At 41.1% G+C, this 24,810-nt stretch overlaps 1 protein-coding gene across 1 annotated transcript in view; it reads right to left on the reverse strand.

Moving 5' to 3' along the window:
• The window catches only part of DSCAM (DS cell adhesion molecule), a 283,047-nt gene extending 272,401 nt beyond the window's left edge, over positions 1-10,646 (reverse strand). Inside the window, exons 1-2 of the mRNA XM_045165314.1 lie at positions 10,643-10,646; positions 9,613-9,891 (exon numbers count right to left, since the gene is read on the reverse strand). Of these exons, the coding sequence (XP_045021249.1) occupies positions 9,613-9,891; positions 10,643-10,646 (283 nt within the window). The remainder of the gene's footprint in view (positions 1-9,612; positions 9,892-10,642) is intronic.
• Positions 10,647-24,810: the final 14,164 nt, after the last annotated feature.

Below are 24,810 nucleotides of genomic sequence, written 5' to 3' on the forward strand. Positions count from 1 at the left end.
CATATGGAGACTGAATAACAACAACAACCCATAGCCATATGGGTTTCCCAGGTGGCTTAGTGGTGAAGAATCTGCCTGCCAATACAGGCGACAAGGGTTCAATCCTTGGATCAGGAAAATCCCCTGGAGAAGGAGCTGGCAATCCACTTCAGTAAACTTGCTTGCAAAATCCCATGAACAAAGGTGCCTAGTGGACTACAGTCCAAGGGGTTGCAAAACAGATGGACATGACTTGACAACTAAACAACAACAATTACAAAGTAGCTGTATATTTCCAAAGAATGGCTGTAGGTTTCCCTAGCTGTCAACAGGGATGGGAATTTCTTTTTATTGAAGGTAAAACTGGAGGCTACTTTTGTGGTGGCAGTGGAGGGTCACGGTGCTGTGTAAATAAAGATTGCCATTCTCTGCTGGATGGTATTTAATCAAGATAGAAGTTGATCAAAACTCTAGGTTAGATTTATGACACTGGAAAATAGACTCCAATGGCTTCCTGTAACACCCAGAATAGATGACCTGGCTCCTCCCTCCTCTCCTATTGAATGGTGAACACACGGGTGTCTGGCTGTCCTTTGCAAACACAAAACCCACTCCTGACTCAGGGTCTTGGTACTTGTTTGCCTCTCTGCCTGTAACTGGATTCCTACAGAGAGACCTGTGACTCAACCCTCCCTTTTGTCAAGTCTCTTTTCAAAAATCTCTTCAGAAAGGCTTACCCTGTCCAGTCTTTGAGGGGAAGGGTTAGTTAGGGAGCTTGGAATCTACACGTATCCACTGCTATATTTGAAATGCATAACCAACAAGGTCCACCATATAGCACAGGGAATTCTGCTCAATGTTATGTGGCAGCCTGGATGGGAGGGGAATTTGGGGAAAAATGGAAACATGTATGTGTATAGCTGAGTTGCTTTGCTGTCCACCTGAAACTATCACAACATTGTTAATTGGCCCTACTCTGATATAAAATACAAAAATGAAAAAAAAAAAAAAGGCTCACCCTGTTCATCCTGAAACTCCATTCTCTTATCACTCTCATTCCTCCTACCAAGTTTTACTTTTCATAGCACAGGTAGATGTCTGACATCACCTGTATGTTCATTGCCTCTCTCCTGCACAGGAATGTAAGTCTTTTTTTTAACTTCTAAATATTATATTGGAGTATAGTTGTCTTGGAGAAGGAACTGGCAACCCACTCAAGTATTCATGCCTGAAGAATCCCATGGAGAGAGGAACCTGGCAGGCTACAGTCTATGGGGTTGCAAAGAGGTGGGCATGACTGAATGACTAAGCACACACACAGAGTTGTTGAACAACACTGTGTTAGATTCAGGTGTGCAGCAAAGTGATGCAGTTATACATATCCACATATCTATTCTTTTTCAGATTATTTTCCCATTTAGGTTGTTACTAAGTTTTATGAGGCAGGGATTGGGTCTCCCCATATTGACCACCCTGTATAACCAGCACTCAGTTCTTGTTCAATCACTCAGTCCTGTCTGACTCTTTGTGACCCAAAGGACTACAGCACGCCAGGCTTCCCTGTCCTTCACCATCTCAAATCCATGTCCATTGAGTCAGTGATGCCATCCAACCATCTAGTTCTCCATTGTCCCCTTCTCCCCCTGTCTTCAGTCTTTCCCAGCATCAGGGTCTTTTCCAATGAGTCATCTCTTCACATCTGGTGGCCAAAGTATTGGAGCTTCAGCTTCAGCATCAGTCCTTCCAATGAATATTCAGGACTGATTTCCTTAAGGACTGATTGGTTTGATCTCCTTGAAGTCAAGTCAAGAGTCTTCTCCAACACCATAGTTCAAAAGCATCAATTCTTTGGCACACTCAGAGTATCTCTTATTAAACATCTTATAAAATAGATGTTTAATAAGTATGTTTTGGAAAAAAATGAATGGATGAATGAAGCAACATGAGAGCATGAATATGGTGTCAAAAATTGGGTTAACAAATAGTAACAAGAGAGTGGCCTTTACAAGTTTTATTTTCCTGCCAAATGAAGGTCAAAGTAGGGGCTTTTTAGATAATGTGTTTGTTTCACTATGTGGTGGCTCATTATTAAAAGGCAGAAACACGGACTCATCATAAGATATAAAGAAGTGTAAGAAGACTGACCTTTGGAGTCACAGACAGGAAATCATAATGTTGGCAGCTTGCCCTGCAGTAATGCAGAGCCAATAACAGGAACCAAAGGGCGGGCGTGTTTTGCCATTAATTCCAGTCCTTTCCCTCAAAATGGTTTCACCAATACCAAGGTCACCCAACTGAGTGTGACATTAGGGTCATCATCTATCCACTGCCAGTGTAAGCCATGGGGCACATGCCTAAGTGCTAAGGGTTTTTTCCTCCAACTTCCCTTGTGATAACAGCTAATTTATTTTAAATTAAGCTTTCATAAATCTTCCCTGTGACCCAAGCTATCAAAAATGTGCTAAGCTGTACAATGGTCCAAAGCCATAAGACTCTGGTATGAGGAATAAGCAGGAACTGAGTCCCCAAATTCCATTTCTCTCATTTCTTTTTATCCTACACCTCAGCTTTACAGCCTCAGTTATCACCTCACCCCCCAGACACAATGTATCCCCAAATGCTGCAGTTTCTCCAGAAGTATAGTGTACTGTTACCTTTTTGACTGTATTCCTAGGCCACTATTCTAATTGCCTAATGCTTGGAATTACCACCTGGCCTCCTCCATGTAAAGTGTCCTCAGTCAGTACCAAAGTCAGGTACATGTGAGTGGAAGGAAAGGAAAAACAGAAGGAGAAGAGCAGGAATGGGAGTTACCACCCGTTGGCTTTGCTCAGTTGTGTCCGACTCCTTGTGACCTCATGGACTGTAGCCCGCCAGGCTCCTTTGTCCATGGGATTCTCTAGGCAAGAATACTGGAGTGGGTGGTCATTTCCTACTCCAGAGGATCTTCTCAATCAAGGGATCAAACCCGTGTCTCTTGCATCTCCTGCACTGGCAGGCAGATTCTTTACCACTAGCACTACCTGGGAAGCCCTTATCCCATTTTACAAATAAGAAAATTGAAGTAAAATCTAAGTAAAAATAGGTTAAGGAATATAGTCAAGATGGCACAGCTAATGGGTGTCCAGATCCTGATAGAGATGAAAGGAAACAGAGGGCAGAGAACCAGGGAGGGGGTCTGGGGAGTCAGATTGACAGGCCATGGGGTCTTTGCTGGGTTCTCTTATCTGCAGAGCCACAGCCCATTGACTGATACCATATGTATCCCCTACTTCCAAGGGCACTATTCCAAGGGCTAGGACTTCTGAGGTTCCCCATCACTTCCTACATCAAGCATGTACTTGGTCATGGCAATAAGCAGGTGGGCTGACTCTGATCATGGCACCACCTGTGTCTTATCTGGTCCTGTTTATCCCTCACTGGCCTCAAAACACAGGTCTGAACACCTCTGTCCTCCTTCCTACTCATTCATTAAAGGAAGAGGAACTGGAAAGCCCTGCAACTAGCTGGGTGGTAAGGACATTTACAAATGTTATCTGATTCCATTCTCTCAGCAACTCCAAGATAATTTCTCCAATCATAATTTCTATTGTACAGATGAGGAAACTGACTCAGAAATTCAGTTGCCTTTTCTACATCATATAGAAGATGAACAAGCAGAAACGTGGACTTTGGTTTACTTATTAAAAGTTCCAGTGTTGCTGTATGTTTCAGTTTCTTTCTAACCTGACTTACACATCAGAGTTGATGGTTCTCGCTTCTTCCATGAAGTCCATCAAAGCCACAGAGCTCTCCCTTATTATAGCTCGCTTTGCTCTTTGACATTGTCACTTGGAGACTTTGCAACCACCCTAGCTGCAAGAAGGCAACTTCAAAGTCTTCAAGGTCCTTGTTCTAGTTCTACTTTTCCCAGGTTACACCTCAGACCAAAAACTTTAAAGCCTCTTAGAGAAAAGCATTCCCCAACTGATGTTACAGATTGAAATAAAAACCCATATAAGTATTCTCTAATACTGTTTGCTATTTTCATGTGGGTGTTATTTCTCCAACTTATTTTTGCATATTTTTGACCAATCAAAGGACAGATTATGCTCCAAAGTTAGCAAGTCTGCAGTTTGCAATATGGAACTCTCATTATTCTAAATGGCAACAATAAATGATATGATTCTTTATTTTACCTAAAGATATATTTAGCTTATCTGGAATGTGATCTAGCTAAAGTGGTAACAAAATTCAACTACTTGACCATTCAAACTAAAATTTGAAATTCTGAGAGCAGCTGTCTGATTTAGGTATCCAAGAAAAAAGGCTGTCACTCATGGCAACAATTAGTTATTCAGGTAGAAAGTTCTCTGCCCCAATTGTTGTGTGCTAGGAGCAGAGCAGAAGTGAATGAGATACTGTGTTTTTCAGATCTAGAATTTCCTTTGGCTCATTTTTTTTTTTTTAATGTTTTACACTGCTCTTCTGTGTTGCCTATGTATTCAACTCATTGCACACATCTTTTCATTTGAATTTTTCAAAATGTTTATGATTGTTGTTCAGTTTCTAAGTCATGTCTGACTGTTTGTGACCCTATGGACTGCAGCACTTTAGGCTTTTCTGTCCTTCACTGTCTGCTGGGGTTTGCTCAAATTCTTGTCTATTGAGTCGGTGATGCTACCCAACCATCTCATCCTCTGCTGATCCCTTCTCCTTTTGCCTTCAATCTTTCTCAGCATCATAGTGTTTTCAACTCTTCACATCAGGTGGCCAAAGTATTGGAGCTTCAGCTTCATCATCCGTCTTTCCAATGAATACGCAGCATTGATTTCATTTAGAATTGAATGGTCTGATCTTGTAGGCCAAGAGACTATGTATTCACTCATGGCACACATAATTTCATTTGAATGTTTCAAAATGATTATGATAGCTACTTTAAAACCTTGCTTCTAACCCCAACTTCTGTATGTTCATTAGGTTGTTTCTTTTATTTTTTTTTCTTTTATTTATGGCTCACATTTTCCTATTTTTTTCCCATACCCAGTAAATATATGTAAGGCATTATGGATATGCTATGTATTGATAGTCTGGATTTTGTTGTCTTCCTTTTAAGAGTGTTAAATGGCATGATTGCAGACAATTAATTTACTGGTGAAGAAGTTTATCCTGTCAAGACAACTCATAGCCTTGTTGTTAAGGCTGGTTTAGAAGAACCCTTATTCCAGGACTAGATTAGGTCTCTTTTAGTTGTGGCTTCTCTGAGATTTCAACTGAATTCCCTGTGTATTCTCTACTCTGATTAGTCAGAAATTCAACACTTCTCAGCACTGTGTAATTCTTGGAATCTTTAATCATGTCACATTTTCCTGGTAGCTGTTCTCTACTAGATCTCATAAAGTCTCACCCTATGCATTTGAAGCACAGTACCTAGCTAAAGACTCAAAGGGAACCCTATACAGATATTAGGAAATCTTTCTTTGAACAGGTCCCCACTCCCTAGTACTCTGCTCTGAAATATCTAGCACCTCAATAATTCTAAATGTTAATCTTTGTTTATCATCACCTGAAAAGTCACTATATCTATTTAGGCTCTTCATCCTGCTATCATGGTTTGGAAAGTGCACCAAGCAAAAATCTGGGGTGCATTTGGGGAACAGGTCATATTTATCTCAAGGACCACACAGCCGTCTACTGTGTGTTTCACTGCCTGAAAAATGATTACTTTACAAATTTTTGTCTAGTTTTATAATTGTTGATGGGCTTTCCTGGTGACTCAGATGGTAAAGAATCTGCCTGCAATGCAGGAGACCTGAGTTTGATCCCTATGTTGAGAAGATTTCCTGGAGAAGGGAATGGCTAACCACTCCAGTATTCCTGCCTGGGAAATCCCAGGGACAGAGGAGCCTGTGGGGCTACTGTTCATGGGGTTGCAAAGAGTTGGATATGACTGAGTGAGTAACACTTTCACTTTTCATCATTGTTCATGGTAGGAGGATAAATGCATTGTGTGTTACTCTCTGATGACTTTTTAAATTTATCTTTTAAGTTATTTGACCCCAAACCTGGATGTCTGAAATTTCCAACCATTTCTGTTGGTTCTACCTTATGGGGCCCTACTACGATTATTATTATATTAGTTTGGACATATTCCATTGGTAAAAGAACCCAATTAACTAAGTCAAGGACCTGAATCTTCTAATAATCTCTTTGCCCTGCCACATACAGTTTTTCCTCTCTACTGGCTCATTCCCATTAGTATGTAAGCTTCCCTTGTCCCATGTCCATATCTAACTTCCTTTCCATTTTTTCTGCCTCCTGCCACAGCACATTCTTGAAAATATAAAAATAAGTGTACTTTCTTGAGTTCCCACACATTCAGTTACCTCCCTTTCTTTTTTCAAGCCCCACTAATCAGTCATTCACTGTAGCCACCCCATTGTGCAAGGTCAAACCAGTGTTCATCTTCCCCCAAACCCAATGAACAATTCTTGGTTTTCCTCTTTTTCTACTTTTGGTGGGACATGATATACTTTATTACATATCTTTCCTGATTATTTGCTATTTTGCTTTCAGGGCCCCACAATCCACTGGATTTCTTCCTGTTTCAGTGACTGCTTTTTCTTCCCGTCTCCTTTGTGGATTTCTCCTCTTATTCTGAAATCTTAAATTTTGGAATGCCTTGGATCTAGACACTCTTGTTGCTCTCGTATGGTTATTTCCCTGTGACAGCTGCTACTCCTTACATCTTTTCAACTTTTGCTGCAGACACTTTCATCTACCTGACTAGGCAAAATACGTACTCCAATTAAGGAATCTTCTCTCTCACTTGCTATAGTCACTTTATAACATGTTTTGTTTGCTCTGCCTCCAAAACATATTGCAAATTAAAACTGCTTCTTATTACCTTGACCCACTACTTTCACTCAAGTCACTTTCTATCTTGCCTCAACTTCTGAAATGCCTTCTTATCTACTATCTTTGCTTTCTGAACTAGTCCATTCTTTACACAGCTGCTAGTGTGATGATCAAAAACATAAATCAGGTCATGCTGCTGGCTTAAAGTCACCAATGGCCTCTCTTTGCATTTACAGAACAAAATAGACTTCTAAAGTAGTTGTATATTCAAATTACCTAGGGTATGTGGACTTAAACTTCCCTGTATTTTATAATCAGCTTAGAAATTTTACAAATTCCTGGTGCTTGGGTCCCCCCCACCACCCCACCAGTGATGTTTATTTATTTGGACTTCAGCCTGGACATCAGGCATTTTTTAAAGCTCCCCAGGTAATTTTAATATGTGAAAAAATTCAAGAATTATTAACAGATGATTTTTGAATTTAAAAAAAGAAAGAATAATGCCCCAGAGATTTGGGAGATGGATCTGCTCCCAGAGATGGTGATTTACTTGTGTTTAGTTTGGAGAAGGAAATGGCAACCCACTCCAGTATTCTTGCCTGGAAAATCCCATGGATGGAGGAGCCTGGCAGGCTACAGTCCATAGGGTCATGTGTTTAGTTAGGACTAGAAAATAGTCATCAGTGTTTTCTTAAATCTCTCAGGAGATTTCATAGTGAAGTCCAGATTGAAAACCAGTGCCCCACATCATTTTGTCCTTGACTATTTCTCCAGCTACTGACCTACTTGTGAAGCACATCTTCTTTCTCAGGGCTATATTATCCAACTAGTGATTCAATGTTAATTTCACAGAAGCTTATTTAACATATTTTTAAAAACAGCCACAGAGAGACACTAATCAGATTGTGATCAACTGCATTATCCTGATTGGCTGAGCTCAATTCCAGGTCACTTGACTTTTGCCTTGGTCAGAAAGTTCACTTGCTTTCCTGCAAAGCCAAGTGATTCACAGAACACTCGTGTACATTTTCATCTAGCATTTTTCTTCTCTGACCTGGATCCTTCAGAGTAGATTATATCGGAGTCAGGCTGATGTACTCCCTGATCTGACCTTTCAAATGATAGTGAGAGTCAGTTCTTCTCATAAGAAAGCATTTGGGAAGCAGTACTGGAGCAGCTCCCATGTTTATGTATCTTCAAAACTGGAGAAAAAAATCATTGCTCCTAATTTTATTAGTATAAGGCCATTTGTGCCTTTGGTTTGTAACTAACTGAAGGTAGATGTTCTGATTTACTCAGGGAAACTCTTTTTCACAAATACAAAGTTGGTTTCTTCATATATTCATATGAATATATGTTCATATATTCATATGAACATATATTCATATATTCATATGCTTCACTTTATTCTGTTGCCAACTAGCCAGAATGGGCATTACTTTTCAGCAGAAAGGAAGGAGAGGTGTCATGGAGACCAGGTGCAAGGTCTGAGAAAGGACTTGGGAATCTATAGCTCAAGAAAGAGTTTGCTCAGATCTACTGACTGTGCTGAAGGTAATGGAATCCATCTCTTTTGATAACTATGATGAGAGCCCTTTGTTAGAGAACTTCAAAATCCTGCATCAGCAAGCAGGTTCTTGGCTTAGATGGTAAAAAATCTGCCTGCAGTGCAGGAGACCTCAGTTCAATCCCTGGGTCAGAAAGATCCCGGGGAGAAGGGAATGGTAACCCACTCCAGTATTCTTGCCTGGATTATCCCATGGACAGAGGAACCTGGTGGGCTACAGTCCATGGGGTCACAAAGAGTCAGACACGACTGAGAGACTTTCACTCACTTTCTTTACCGCTAGTGTCACCTGCGAAGCCCCAAAATGCAAATAGTCAACATTAATATAAATCTTTAATTTCATACAATTACTTCTGCAATGTGGGTGAGCATTGTATGGGTAGATGATGGGTAGATGTATGGGTAGATTTCCTTCTCCAAACTAAACCATACACCTCTAGAAGAAGCATGAAATCACAGAACATCCATGCTCCACAGACACTGGGGAACACTAGCTTCTTTTTTGCAGGTAATGCATGTGAACCTTAATGAGAATTGGGAGATCTGGGCAGAGATGTGAAATGAGACTTTAGCTTACATTTCAGGTTCACTGAGAGCCCTAGAAAAATTTTCTGCAAATTAAACTACCTTCTTTAAATTTTTTTCATAAATTTTTGCCATACTTCACTTAATTTAATAGATGTTTCAATACCCTCCCCAAATAATGAGAGATTTAATGCTCAACAGAAATGAGGAAGAAAAGAAAACTACATTTTAGAAACTAGAAAACAAAAACATATAAAAGCTACTTTATATGTTTTGACTTTAGAAAAACTGTGATATATGGCTTTGACAAATATTATTTTTAAAACCATCAGTCTAAATGATAATACAAAAAGTGCTATAAGGTAAATTCAACACAGCATGTGCTCATGAGCTTTGGGCCTCAACTATCACTGGGTTAATGTAGGGAAGCCCTATTTCAAGAAATATATCCCATGGACCCCACATCTTCATCCACACATTTCTTCTTGGCTAATTTTTGAAATTTCATATTTTAGGTAAATATCAATTAGACCTTGGTTTGGAGTTTAGAGGAGTTCATAGTTGGTTCCTACAGCTGTGTGTGTCTGTGTGTGTGTGTATTTGAATGGGAATTCCAGTTACTTTTAATATTTCAAGGAAACACCATTGACGAGCATTATTGAATTTGACTGCATAGATGCCACACATCCTCAGTCCCTCCTTACCTCTCACAATTAGCTGGCTTTGGTGCTCCACAGCTGCTGCCTCATTGCGGGCTATGCAGGTATAATTCCCATTGTGCATCAGGGAAAGATTGGAAATCCTTAAGGAGCTTGTGAAGTCAATGTTGTCAATGGTCACCCCGAGGCTTGCTGGGATTGGCCGGCCATCTTTCTGCCAGGTGATGGTGATGGGTAAGTCCCCTGAGACCACAACGCACGGGATGAAGACCCGCTGTCCAATGGAGAATCTTGGAAACTCAAAAGGCTGGATAAAAGGTGGAACTGAAAGAAAAGAAGAAGTAATAAAGGGAAGATGATAATGAACTGTCATTACTCTACATTCTCTTTTCTTTAACCCTCTTGCATGACATTGAAAGAGCAATACAAGTCACTGCTGCACCATACACATACATGAACTAGCAGAAGATTTGAAATAGGGCTCTCCTGTTCTTTGAATTTTCTTATTGTTCTAAATGATAAGCATGGGTTAATTTGTATTAATACTTCAGAAAATATGCTTAATCTAATTATTTTGATAAAAATGTTTTAAATTCAATAATCATTTTTTAAAGGAAAAACTTCAGGTTCTGCATTTTTCAGTGTAAATGCCTTGAAAGACGGCTTTGGGATTGGCTTTCTCTTGGAAGCTTTTAAAAATGATGTGTTCAAGAGATTTCTTTCCTGCCTTGCTAATACTAACTTTACAATTACTGTTTTCCCTTCAATCCATTCCACACGTTTTTAGTAAACATACGTAGGTCTACTGAAGAAAGAGATTTCAGTTTTATTATTAAATACTTTTAAAATATCCAATATCCAGCCAATAGCAAATATTAATTTAAAATGTTTATGTTAGGATAATTGCACAGTTACTCAGTTCTTGTTATTATCAGTCAGTAAGTTGTGTCCGACTCTTTGTGACCTCATGGACAAGCATGCCAGGCTTCCCTGTCCTTCACTACTTCCTGGAATTTGCTCAGATTCATGTCCATTGAGTTTCCTCTGTACCCCCTTAATTTTGCACATTCCTTGCCCATGATCTTATATTATGAACTGGTCTGTGGTCAGTTTTCTGAGTTGAGGAGATGTACTGCTACTGAAGATAAGGTTATAACCTTCAGCTCAGCCAGCCATGGACACAGCCACACTCCATCTGGAATGCTCTGTTTTCATTTAATTTCCCTAATACACTCTTATTTTTCCCTCTTGACTTAGGATCATTCTTCTTGGCAGCTTCCTAGATGGCCTCACAGGGTATCAGCATCATAAAATAGTCAAAATGGCACCAGACGAGCCAATTTTGAATTCTCCTTTGGTTACTTATTGGTCATGAGGTCATGGGCAACCTGACAATGTGCTCTTCCTATCAGTCTTTTGGGGTAGTTATTCATAGATTATTAAGATTTTAAGCCCATATAACTTAATGTAAGCCATTTATTATGCTAGGTGATTTCATAAAATGAAATTATGAAATAGCAGGATGTCTGCAGAATTTATTCATTAAATCAGTCATAGTTTCATTTCATTATCAACTCAGGGGAGATGTAAGGAATCCAGCTAAGAAACAACTGAATGGAAACCAGTCATTCATTCATTCACTGAAGAAGTGTTTTTTGAGCAGCTGCTGCTGCTGCTGCTGCCGCGGCTAAGTCGCGTCAGTCATGTCCGACTCTGTGTGACCCCATAGACGGCAGCCCACCAGGCTCCCCTGTCCCTGGGATTCTCCAGGCAAGAGCACTGGAGTGGGTTTTGAGCAGCTAGTATGTGCTCAATATTGCACTGTATGTCAGTATGTCAGACAGCAATGAACATGATATACCATCTCTACCCGGTACAGCTGTCATGCATGCATAGTCATAGGCTGCTATGTTAACAAAGCATAGCAGTGGCTTTTCTGTTATTAATATTATGAGTTCGATCCCTGGGTTGGGAAGATCCCCTGGAGGAGGCATGGCAACCCACACCAGTATTCTTTCCAGGAGAATCCCCACAGACAGAGGAGCCTGGTGGGTTACAGTCCATGGGATTGCAGAGTTGGACATGACTGAGCAACTAAGCACACGCGCGCGCGCACACACACACACACACACACACACGCTTCTAGAGGAGGTGGGAAGTTAGAACTCAGAATTGCAAATACAGTCAGAATCAGTAAGCAGGTGGCTCAAGTTAGACCTTACCAGAGAAACAAGCAAGTAAACAAACAGCTAAAGGTACAGACAAGCATGCTGCTGCTGCTGCTGCTGCTGCTAAGTCGCTTCAGTCGTGTCCGACTCTGTACGACCCCATAAACGGCAGCCCACCAGGCTCCGCCGTCCCTGGGATTCTCCAGGCAAGAACACTGGAGTGGGTTGCCATTTCCTTCTCCAATGCATGAAAGTGAAAAGTGAAAGTGAAGTCGCTCAGTCGTGTCTGACTCCTAGCGACCTCATGGACTACAGCCCACCAGGTTCCTCCATCCATGGGACTTTCCAGGCAAGAGTACTGGAGTGGGGTGCCATTGCCTTCTCCAACACACAAGCATACTCAGTGTCAAAACTGCTGTGGATACTCAATGTAAAGTTATTAATAGAACTTTGGGTCTGCAACAAGTTGGTCTGATGCTAAGACACAAAGATCTCAGGACGGGTTCTACCTGGTGATTACAAACCATTGAGTTAGTGCTATTTTACAAATGTAGGTAGTATGGATTTTGTTTGTTTTCTCTTTACACTCTGATTCCTCTGTAGCTAAGCCTTGCCTCTGTTCTTGAAAAAAGGAGCCCTTTATCCTGTACAGGCTTCCCTGGAGCTCAGATGGTAATGAATCTGCCTGCAGTGCAAAGGATCCAGTTTTGATCCCTGGATTGGGAAGATCCTCTGGAGAAGGGAATGGTCACCCACTCCAGTATTCTTGCCTGAATAATTCCATGGACAGAGGAGCCTGGCGGGCTACAGTCCATGAAGTTGCAAAGAGTCAGACATGATTGAGTGACTAACACTCTCTATCCTGTAAATTTTTCCTGCTGTAAGAAGATATCCTCATATTTAATACGTATTGACAGCCTACAAGCTGTTTAGATCAAGCTGAATTACACTTGGTTTGTTCATGGTTGTCATGAGGCAGGGAAAGTGCCAAGCTGTACCAAGAGTGTTTGTATTTCTCTAAATCTTGCCCCAAGTGTCACAAATGTTTATTCCATGTGTAATATTAACATGTAATAAACTGACATCTTTAAAATAAAAAGTAACTGCATTTCCTCTTCTTTGGTTTCTTTTTGTTTGTTTGCTTTTACACAGTGAAAGCAAGACTTTTAATGATGGTCTCGAAAGATGTGGTGTTGGGTGGGCAGGCACCCCTGGGACATTACAGCAAGCACTTTTATCCTCTGGAGCACAGACCCCTCCCCAGTTCCTCATTGGCTGAATATTGTGGGGTTACAATCTTCCCAGACATTGCCTAAGTAAGTCTCATAGAGTATTCTTTCTTCTCCCTTCCCATCCTAAGTCCATGTTTCTCAACAAAGACTATAGTTTATTTCTTCCCAAACATCCTGTTAGCATAGGGACTCTCCAGGTGTAAGCTGTTAGGTAAGACTAGCTCGCCAGTAATTTTCCAAGACAATTCTTTGGTTTCTTACACACAGAAACCTAGTTGTGAGTCTTCTCAGATGAATCTAGGCACCCATTGTTGGCTGGGTGCTTCTTATCTGAGCTGGAGATCATTTTTCTAAGGTAAATGAACTTTGGAGCCAGACTTCCTGGGGTTTATTTCCAGCTGTGTCATTTTAGTCTGGAGAAGGAAATGGCATCCCACTCCAGTACCTGGGGAAATCCCATGGACAGAGGAGCCTTGGCAGGCTACAGTTCATGGAGTGGCAATGAGTCCTGCATGACTTAGCAATTAGCACTCTCTGTGCCTCAGTTTCCTTATTTGTAAATCAAGGTGGCGGGGTGGGGGGGGGCTGCTATGAGCAGTGGATGAGTTAACATAGGGGTTAACAGAACTTCACATGCGCCTGAATTGGTTGCCTTGCACCAGGCCTTTACTGAAGGGAAAAAACAAAACAAAACAAAAACAACAACAACAACGGAACACCCAAGTGAAACAAATGGACAAGGTACAGGACTCCACCTTTCTTATCAGTTATAATAGGGAGAGGAAAGAAATAGATAAGGACTTACTTTCTAAACCCCAGATCAAGAAAGAAAGATAAGATAGATACCTTTCAACCTATCTATTTAATAAGAAAACAATATGGGGTGTAGGCTGTCAATACTCATTAAATATAGGAGTGTCTTCTTCACAGCAAAAGAAACTCACAGCATAGAAAAATGGCATGTGAATATTACTTGCAAAGAATGGAGGCAAGAAGTACCTACACCCATGACTGAGTCATGTCAATGTATGGCGAAAACCACTACAATATTGTAAAGTAATTAGCCTCCAATTTAAATAAATTAATTAAAAATAAATAAAAAAATAAAAACAGGAAAAAATGTGTAGTAATGAGTTCTCTGAGGAGTTAAAAACCATGATACATAAAAAATCAATTGGCTATTAAAAAAAAGAAGTAGCTACAGGAAAATCCATTTTTAAAAATTCATGCTTTCCATAATTCTAAAATATCTGTAATTCATTGGTTTATAGAACTCTAGGACATATAATTATAATTTCAGAAATAAATTTCAGAATATTTATCCATAAAGTGACTCTGCTGGAAATAAAGACTCCAAACCAGTGAAAACAAATGTCAGAAAGCCCAGGAATATTACTCAGCCATAAACAAGGAGTGGAATTGTGTCATTTGTAGAGATATAGATGAACAAGAATCTTCCATACAGAGTGAAGTCAGAAAGAGAAAAAGCAAGTATCATATAGTAATGCATATTTGTGGAATCTAGAAAAATGGCACTGATGAACCAATTTGCAGGGCAGGAATAGAGACTCTGATGTAGAAAATGGACATGTGACTCGGGCAGAGGAGGGTAAGGTGGGATATACACACACACACACTCTATGTAGAATAGAGAGCCAGTAGGAAGCTGCTGTGTAGCACAGGGAGCTCAGCTCGGTACTCTGTGACGGCTGGGATGCGGGGGCAGGAGCCTGGTCCAAGACGGAGAGCACATATGTATACCTATGGCTGATTCATGCTGTTGTTCAGCAGAAAGTAACACAACATTGTAAAGCAATTATACTCCAATTGTTGTTGTTCAGTCGTTCAGTCCTGTTCCACTTTTTGGAACCCCGTGGACTGCAGCACACTAGGCTTCCCTGTCCTTCACCATTTCTCGGAGCTTGCTCAAACCCATGTCCATTGAATCGGTGATGCCATCCAATCATCTCATCTTCTGTCACCCCCTTCTCCGCCTGCCTTCAGTCTTTCCCAGCATCAGGGTCTTTTCCAATGAGTTGGCTCTTCGTGTCAATAATAATAAAAAAGGAAGCCTAGGCACTAACCCTCACTCACGTCGTTCAGAGGACAATCCCTCACTCTGAACATTGTATTTTAAACTTTTGCAGCACTCTTATTATCTCATTTCTTGGTCTCAACTGGATGCTGAGAATTGGCATATTGACAAGGGCTCAGTAAGAAGCCACAATAGGTAAGGTTAATGTGAGGCAGAAACGAAGCATAAATACAAAGAGCAGATGCAACCAACATACACAGCAGCTGGCCCAGAGTCTACGCTGGGGCACCCTGCTCTTCACAGCCAGCGTTTCTGCAGTTAATACAATATCAGGTGCATGATTAAGACTCTTGACTCATAAGCTATTGTTAATATATTAAATGGGGAAAAGATAATATCTAAAATATTTCAGAACATATTTATTTTTAAAAAAGGTATCCAAGATAGTTAAAATTTTACATGATGAAAGGAAGGATTTAGTTCGAGGGAAAAGTCATTTTCCCAGAATAATGCTAATATTAGTTTGTGCCTTCTTGTTTCGCTTGCCACATTACATTGGGATGCACTTTTTTAGTGCAAATTAAATTTTAAAAACCTATGTGTCAAACATGTCACTTCTTACTACGTACATTGTCTCCTTTGCTTCAGCCTTGAATGCAAGTCTGCTGTAGAAAATGCTCAGAAATATTTGAAAGGGCCCAATATTTTATATTTTTTATTTATAAGATACAAAATTGGAGACAAGAAGTACACCAAGTGGTTCTAAATCTCTTGTAATTATTCTGGTGAAGTCAAATCACCTGCTTTAGGTGCATCACTTACTTTATCAGATTCATTGCATCATTTTCTAAGGTAAATTCTCTGAATCTTATTGATAATGAAACACTGTCACATTATAGGAGCAGAAATTATGAATGTAACCTGCAGCAGGTTTTCACATATCCTTCTTACGTAGTTTGTAAATATCTGCTCAAGGTCACTTCTTATCAGGTTTGTGGATTTCATTCTACATAATGGTGTGGGTTCCATTCTCTAAGGCAGAGCTGTTGAATGCTCTGTTAATTTAGACTAAATGTTAATCTAGATTCTTGTTCTTTCTAAATGCATAGCAAGAACATGAAATCAGGCTAATATATTTCTGTGTCTTGCCCCTCAAAAATTAAATGTATATTCTTTTTCAGAGGGTACAAAACAATTTTTACTTCTCTCCCCCAACCCCACCCGGAGGAGAGTACAGCATATTAAAAGAAACATAGTTGGGTGTTGGCCAATTGTGGGTAGTTTTAGCAGTGTTATCTTGATACAGTTTTCTTTTTTCATTCATTCATTCATTTATTTTATTTTTGGCTGCACTGGCTCTTCCTTGCTGGGCACAGGCTTTCTCTAGTTGTGTGAGAGCAGGCCCCCTACTCTCCAGTTACGGTGCATGGGCTTCTTATGTGGTGGCTTCTCTTGTTGCTGAGCATGGGCTCTAGGCATGTGGGCTTCAGATATTGTGGTGCACAGGCTTCACTGTCTCAAGGCAAGTGGAATCTTCCTGGACTAGGCACTGAACTTGTGTCCCCTGCATTGGCAGGTGGGTTCTTAACCACTAGACTACCAGAGAAGTCCTTGACCCAGTTTTTTATTTTTTAACCCTCTGATTCTGTTTCCTCACATGTAGAACAATGATGGTGAAACAATTCATAAGAGTGTCAGCGGCAGGCTTTATGTAACATGCAGCCCCAGAGCCCAGGTGGTACACAGAGGTAGCTCACTTTAACATCTTTCCTCCTTTCCTCTTCCTCTTTTTTTTTTTTCTCTTTTTGTCCCAAGGCCCATAATTCACTGGGAAAATCAAATGCATTACATACACGTTGAGACATGTGAGGCTCTTTTTCCATTGCCATATATAATTCCATCAATTCCATATTTTGTCGTTCCATTTCTGGTGGTAATTGAACTCCATGAGTCTCCATACAAAAGTCTCAGGTTGACAGCTCTCAGTATCAGACTGTTCAAAGAGACTGCCTCAAGCCAAAGTCTTCTGAGTCATGGCTGCAGATACTTTAATTTTCCCATCTCTTTTTTCTATTCTGTTTAACAAGTCCTTTCTTCCCAACTGTTAAGAAGGTTTTATTTTTTATTTTTTTATAACATCTTATGTGTTTCATAAAATCTCCAAAAATCGCATCTCCTAACACTGCCCATTATGGGCATGCAAATCCCATGGCTGGTCCCTGAGAGTCCAGTCCCAATTACACACTCATTTCAGGGTCTGTATGCCCACCGGGGATGCTGGAACCTAAGTAGACTCAGGGCTCTGAAACCATCCAGAAACCATTCATCCAGGTACAAGCTGTAGTCTAAAAACTGTGAGGATGATGAACACATGTAACTTGTGGGTTGAGCACATTGCTTAATGGACTGTCTACCTATAAGACTGGTTATTGTCCAACTCTGCAACTCTACAGTGTGCTCCCAAGTCTAGAAAAGTAGATCACTGACTCTGTGTGGCACAATCCTCCACTCAGTTCACACAACACTATTAACATCTTTCTCCATCCACCCCAAGAGCCTGTTGTTCAAGATTCTATAATGAAATGTATGACTCATGTGAATAGAAAGATCTATGTACAGGGCTGTTTCCTAAGTAGAATGACCCAGGAGGCAGGAGACATCGATTTTTATCTTTTTATTATTTTCTACAACTAGTGGAATAAATAGGGCCTTATATTGATAGATCTTGATTGCACAACCAAGACCATGAACTCCTTATTGCCAAATTCAGACTTAAATTGAAGAAAGTAGGAAAAACCACTAGACTATTGAGGCATGACCTAAATCAAATCCCTTATGATTATATAGTGGAAGTGAGAAATAGATTTAAGGGCCTAGATCTGATAGATAGAGCGCCTGATGAGCTATGGAATGAGGTTCGTGACATTGTACAGGAGACAGGGATCAAGACCATCCCCATGGAAAAGAAATGCAAAAAAGCAAAATGGCTGTCTGGGGAGGCCTTACAAATAACTGTGAAAAGAAGAGAAGTGAAAAGTAAAGGAGAAAAGGAAAGATATAAGCATCTGAATGCAGAGTTCCAAAGAATAGCAAGGAGAGGTAAGAAAGCCTTCCTCAGCGATCAATGCAAAGAAATAGAGGAAAACAACAGAATGGGAGGACTAGAGATCTCTTCAAGAAAATCAGAGATACCAAAGGAACATTTCATGCAAAGATGGGCTCGATAAAGGACAGAAATGGTATGGACCTAACAGAAGCAGAAGATATTAAGAAGAGATGGCAAGAATACACAGAAGAACTGTACAAAAAAGATCTTCACGACCCAGATAATCACGATGGTGTGATCACTGACCTAGAGCCAGACATCCTGGAATGTGAAGTCAAGTGGGCCTTAGACAGCATCACTACGAACAAAGCTAGTGGAAGTGATAGAATTCCAGTTGAGCTATTCCAAATCCTGAAAGATGATGCTGTGAAAGTGCTGCACTAAATATGCCAGCACATTTGGAAAACTCAGCAGTGGCCACAAGACTGGAAAAGGTCAGTTTTCATTCCAATCCCAAAGAAAGGCAATGTCAAAGAATGCTCAAACTACTGCACAATTGCACTTATCTCACACGCTAGTAAAGTAATGCTTAAAATTCTCCAAGCCAGACTTCAGCAATATGTGAACTGTGAACTTCCTGATGTTCAAGCTGGTTTTAGAAAAGGCAGAGGAACCAGAGATCAAATTGCCAACATCCGCTGGATCATGGAAAAAGCAAGAGAGTTCCAGAACAACATCGATTTCTGCTTTATTGACTATGCCAAAGCCTTTGACTGTGTGGATCACAATAAACTGTGGAAAATTCTGAAAGAGATGGGAATACCAGACCACCTGATCTGCCTCTTGAGAAATCTGTATGCAGGTCAGGAAGCAACAGTTAGAACTGGACATGGAACAACAGACTGGTTCCAAATTGGAAAAGAAGTACATCAAGGCTGTATATTGTCACCCTGTTTATTTAACTTATATGCAGAGTACATCATGAGAAACGCTGGACTGGAAGAAACACAAGCTGGAATCAAGATTGCCGGGAGAAATATCAATAACCTCAGATATGCAGATGACACCACCCTTATGGCAGAAAGTGAAGAGGAACTAAAAAGCCTCTTGATGAAGGTGAAAGTCGAGAGTGAAAAAGTTGGCTTAAAGCTCAACATTCAGAAAACGAAGATCATGGCATCCGGTCCCATCACTTCATGGGAAATAGATGGGGAAACAGTGGAAACTGTGTCAGACTTTATTTTTCTGGGCTCCAAAATCACTGCAGATGGTGACTGCAGCCATGAAATTAAAAGACGCTTACTCCTTGGAAGGAAAGTTATGACCAATCTAGATAGCATATTCAAAAGCAGAGACATTACTTTGCCAACAAAGGTCCGTCTAGTCAAGGCTATGGTTTTTCCAGTGGTCATGTATGGATGTGAGAGTTGGACTGTGAAGAAGGCTGAGCACCAAAGAATTGATGCTTTTGAACTGTGGTGTTGGAGAAGACTCTTGAGAGTCCCTTGGACTGCAAGGAGATCCAACCAGTCCATTCTGAAGGAGATCAGCCCTGGGATTTCTTTGGAAGGAATGATGCTAAAGCTGAAACTCCAGTACTTTGGCCACCTCATGCGAAGAGTTGCCTCATTGGAAAGGACTCTGATGCTGGGAGGGATTGGGGGCAAGATGAGAAGGGGACAACAGAGGATGAAATGGCTGGATGGCATCACTGACTCAATGGACATGAGTCTGAGTGAAATCCAGGAGTTGGTGATGGACAGGGAGGCCTGGCGTGCTGCGGTTCATGGGGTCGCAAAGAGTAGGACACGACTGAGCGACTGATCTGATCTGATCTGATCTGATTGCACAACAGTTTTTGAAAATACCTTCAAGGGGTGATGATGCACTCTGGATGGGTTTACACTTTGCACATGAGACAATCCCAAAGTGATGAATAAAAAAGGGAGATAGGTTCAGGACATAACAATGACAAGATAGTGAGACAGGAAGGATGAAGGTGAGGTCCTATGCAGCCTGATTAGTCGAGTGGCCAAGGAAGTTGATAACCTAGTAGAATGAACAGACTAAGAAATACACAACTGACAGGACACTACATCTAGGAACTGAGAGTCACACATATTTCTGTCTTGTTCTCAGTCTTATCAGCTAATAAATCACTAAATCCCTCAAGATTTTCTTGTCTAAATCTCTTTGTTTATTGGGATATAAGTGTCTTACACTGTTGTGTTAATCTCTGTTGTACAATGAAGTGAATCAACTGTATGTACACATATATCCCCTCCCTCTTGGACCACCCTCCTCCTCATCCCAGCCTATATTAATAGCTATATATGTGGAATCTAAAAAAATAGTACAGATGAACCTATCTGTAGGGCAGGAACAGAGATGCAGACATAGAGAACACGGGTGGACACAGGAGGGTCGGGGGCGGGATGAACTGGGAGATGAGAATGGATGTATGTGCACTGCCGTGTGTGAAACAAAGATGGTGGGGACTTGATGCAGTGCAGGGAGCTCAGCTCAGCTTGATGTTCTGTGTCCAAATCTCTTTTGAATCAGAATCTTTCTATACATTGCTACCTCCGCTGCCAGAGTTCTCTCTTATCTCTCACCTGTACCAAAGTAACAATTATTTTATTCTCTCTGAAAAGCATTTCTCACATATCCACCAGAAAAATGTTTTGAAATGCAAAGCCCTCTTGAAAACCTCCGAGGTAGTCCTAGAGTATAATTTCCAAGACCTTTCACCCAGTCTACAAAACCCTCTGAGATTGTCTAGTATATCTATTACTATACCCATCACTTTACTCTTTGCATTCATGTTCTCCCAACAACAAATACTTTCCATGCACACATACTACATGCCACATGTCCTAGGGTCCCCGGACTTCTAACTCTTGGATCCACTGAGCCATTTCTCCCCCTGCTGGTAGGGCAAGTTGGGAGATAAAGTCAAGACCTAGGCTTGCTTATTCACATACGGCCATCAGAAACACTGAACTGGGCAACTTCTGGGTCAGCAGCTGCCAGAGCTGTTCCTGGCTCACCACGAATTAGGCTCCAGGTCCTTGGCTCATGCCTGCCGGAGGAGAAGGGCACAGGGCAGAGAACTTTGGGAGGGTCTGATGCAGAAGTGAGCAGGGCATTGTTCGGGGCCAGCAGGTGCTAAGTAAACAGAAGCTTCTGGATGTGCACATAAACATGGGCTGATATTAATTGACACCCAAACACTGGCCTAGAAATAAAAGGCAGGAGTGAGCCAGCAGGGTGTTCTCTGGGGCTACTGCTGGGTGGGAAGGGCAAAGAAGGAGAGAGGCATGTCCATCTGGGGGGCAGGACGGCCTTCAGGGTCCGTCTCTAAATTTCCTTTAGGGAGCTGTGTCTTGGGCATATTTGCAACAGCCCAAACCACATAAAACATACTAAATTAAATAGGTTAATTAAACAGGCTAATTGTTTAGCCAGAAATTGAAATGATCACATTAAGTTAAGTAGGAGGCTTGGGTGCATGTAGAGATGTTCACACCCGTGAATTGCTGCAGGCATGCTCAAAGGAGGACACAAATCTCTGAAGGCTTAGACCTTTTAAGACAGGCGTCACAGCAAAAACAGTGAACCGGTGTCTCAGGGGTTACTAGCTCTGGCTTCATTCTAAATGATAAACCTTCTCCTTCATGGACGGAACATCAATAATGAGCCCAAATCACACACATTTATCCCAATTTCAGAAAGTCCTAGGTTCAAGAAACCCGCCTTGACTTGAAATTGCCTATTTGTGATTGAAATAAACATGCAAAACCACAAACATGAACTTCACAATTCTCACATGAGATGAACCCCTACTGTCCTCGGTCTCCGTGAACTTGTCCTACTGTTAGAACATCATCTGCTGTAGATGTTGCTATGATAAAACACATCTTTTCTCAGGTTATATTGTAATTTTCCCAAAGAGTTGGAACTCTTTCATTTTCTGGTGTTATCTCCTAATGTGTGTTATTTTTTTCTATGTAGAATTCTGGTCCTTATTTTACTCAGTTTCTTAGTTTCTAAGTTGTATCCAACTCTTTGCAACCCATAGACTCTTCCCCACCAGGCCCCTCTGCCCATGGGATTTTCCAGGCAAGAATACTGGAGTGGGTTGTGCCCCTCCCTAATGGAGACACTGTCCCTTGGTGACCCAGCCTCGCTTCCTCTCCCTCTATTTCTCTGATGGTCCCACCTACACCCTCCCTCCCAGGTGTCAGCTCCACGCTATGGACTGCCTCATCTACCTCTTCACCCAAAACTCCTTCTCAAGCTTCCTGACTGCATGTTCAGTTGTCTGCTACGATCTTCACCTGGATGTCTCAGAGGATTTCAGATCCCAGCCCAAATGTGTCCTGTTTCCTTTTCATTCAAGCCTCCCCTTCAATTCTCTAAGGCTTCCCTGGTAGCTCGGAGGTTAAAGCGTCTGCCTGCAATGCAGGAGACCTGGGTTCAATCCCTGGGTTGGGAAGATCCCCTGGAGAAGGAAATGGCAACCCACTCCAGTATTCTTGCCCAGAGAATCCCATGGACGGAGGAGCCTGGTGGGCTACAGTCCACGGGGTCGCAAAGAGTCGGACACGACTGAGTGACTTCACTTTCACTTCTCTAGTAAAATCTCCCAGCCACAAGAAGTTCAGAATAATAAAAGTTATTAAATAAATGTTATATAGAATAGGATAGAATGGAATGGAATATGATATTCCTAGCTATTCATCTCTCACTGCCTTCATCTCTCTCCCTGGGCTGTGATGTCTAGTTACTCCATCTCTCAGTATCTCTTGCATCTGGCTCTTTTGTTCCTGAGCACACTATCATCATCTTTTATGAAAACTTTTCAATCCTGTCCTAATTGGTGTTTCTCATTCTTTTCCTTCTGCACTGTAATCCATGTCACATACCTCAATCAGATTACTTTTTCTAAGACACTCCTGTAAATCTCTCCGTCAATCATGTTACTGCCTTCAAAATCCTGCAGGAGACACTGAATGCTACAAGACCGGATACTGTCTCTCAAGGTTTGCCTAGAGCAAGTACCCTCTGGTTCAGGAACATTGACTGTGAATGTGAAGGCTATACCCTGTTCCTCTTTCTGTCCCCCACAACCCACGAGGCCCCATTTCACCCCAAATGGCTTGAAGTGTTATAACTCAACTGCACTGGTACCTCCTTTGGAGATTTTTTTTTTCAAGCTGTGCATCCCTCTGATACTCAGCTCCATTTCTCTTGGAAACTGTCTTCTGATTCTAGATTTTCTGTCCAGACCTAGCTAAATATCCATCTCCTCTGCTGTCTAAATAGCTCCCATATATTTCAAAGATGACACTGTTTTTAAATCAGTGACTTTCTTATTTCTCTACCCAGCTAGCTGAAATATGCTGTTTCTCATCTTGTGCTCCCTTTCTCAAGGCAGTTGCTCCCTCCCCCAGCATTATGCTTGTTTCTTCATTGGTCCTCCCACTGACCCCAATCCTGTGTCAGCAGTGACCATCCTATTATTACTTGATCTCATTAACAGTAGACGCACAGATATTACCTGAATAATAAACAAGTAAAAGAAGTAATAGAAGTCAAAGACATCCTTTGAATTAAACATTTTGATGACAAAGATCTAGTCTAATTACCATCCTATCATGCACTGTGACAATCTTTAGTTCTTATTTGAAATATTAGATGATGTTATTAGAGAAAGGGGGAGCAATTTAATGAAAACATCTTTAGGTAAGGGTGTTTATCATGTGTATCTATAGCTGTTGAACATTTGTATAAGTGGTAGGATGTGAAGTACATGAAGACACGTGGCCCAGGTTACTTTAAAGACACAGGCCCCAGATTCTGCAAGTGACCTCAGGGGGTACCCGGTAGCCATCAGCCACTTCAAAAATGTCCCAGCTGCAGAGATCCTTGGTGGCTTGTATCCATTAAGTGACTGAAGAGGGCAGTTTTGCCCAAACCCAGGATGACTTTGAAGAAACACTTTCTCCAGAGACTCCTGCTTAATAAGATGAGGCTGCCATATGCCTGCATTACAACTCATCTTCTCCCTGTGCCCAGTCCTTCTCCTTGCCTCTCCTTCCCAGGTGTCAATGATAAGGACACTCCCTGGTAAACATCTGCACACTAAACTCCAACTTAGAGACTGTTCCCTGAAGAACACAACCTGCAACAGTTAGCTTCATCTAAAATGAAAATTTGATCTATTTTTCATAATAAAATCAGGTCTGTTTGTAATCTCGTCTCTGTATACTTCATCCATCCATCTATCTATCCATCCATTCATTTATTCATCAATCCATCTGTCTGTCCATCCATCCATCCAAATCACTTTTATTCATCTTAGATTGTCTCTGGGGGAATCATGTGTGCTGGGTTCTCTTTTAATAAGACCCAGCTGTATGTGATTATCAGTATTTTCCTCTTATTCTGCAGAACAGAAAAGGGATGACAAAAGCAAGGGGAAAAAATAGTTGACAATTTTTGCTGTTCATTACCTTAAAAAAGTCTGCTTATTCACTTGTTTGTCTTGGTCATTTGCCTGTCCCAAGTTCAGACAGTGTTCCGAACTGAACTTTGTCTTTGGGATTCTGCATATTCATGAGCTCAGTAAATATATATATATATATATATATATATCACATAGCAAGAACTGAGGAAGAACTCAATGCCAATAGCTGAATTAGAACTCAAGAAATCCCAGAAGACTTAACTTAAAAATACAAGACTCTGTGTGTGTGC

Source organism: Bubalus bubalis, chromosome 1, assembly GCF_019923935.1.
Source record: "Bubalus bubalis isolate 160015118507 breed Murrah chromosome 1, NDDB_SH_1, whole genome shotgun sequence".
NCBI lineage: Eukaryota > Metazoa > Chordata > Mammalia > Artiodactyla > Bovidae > Bubalus > Bubalus bubalis.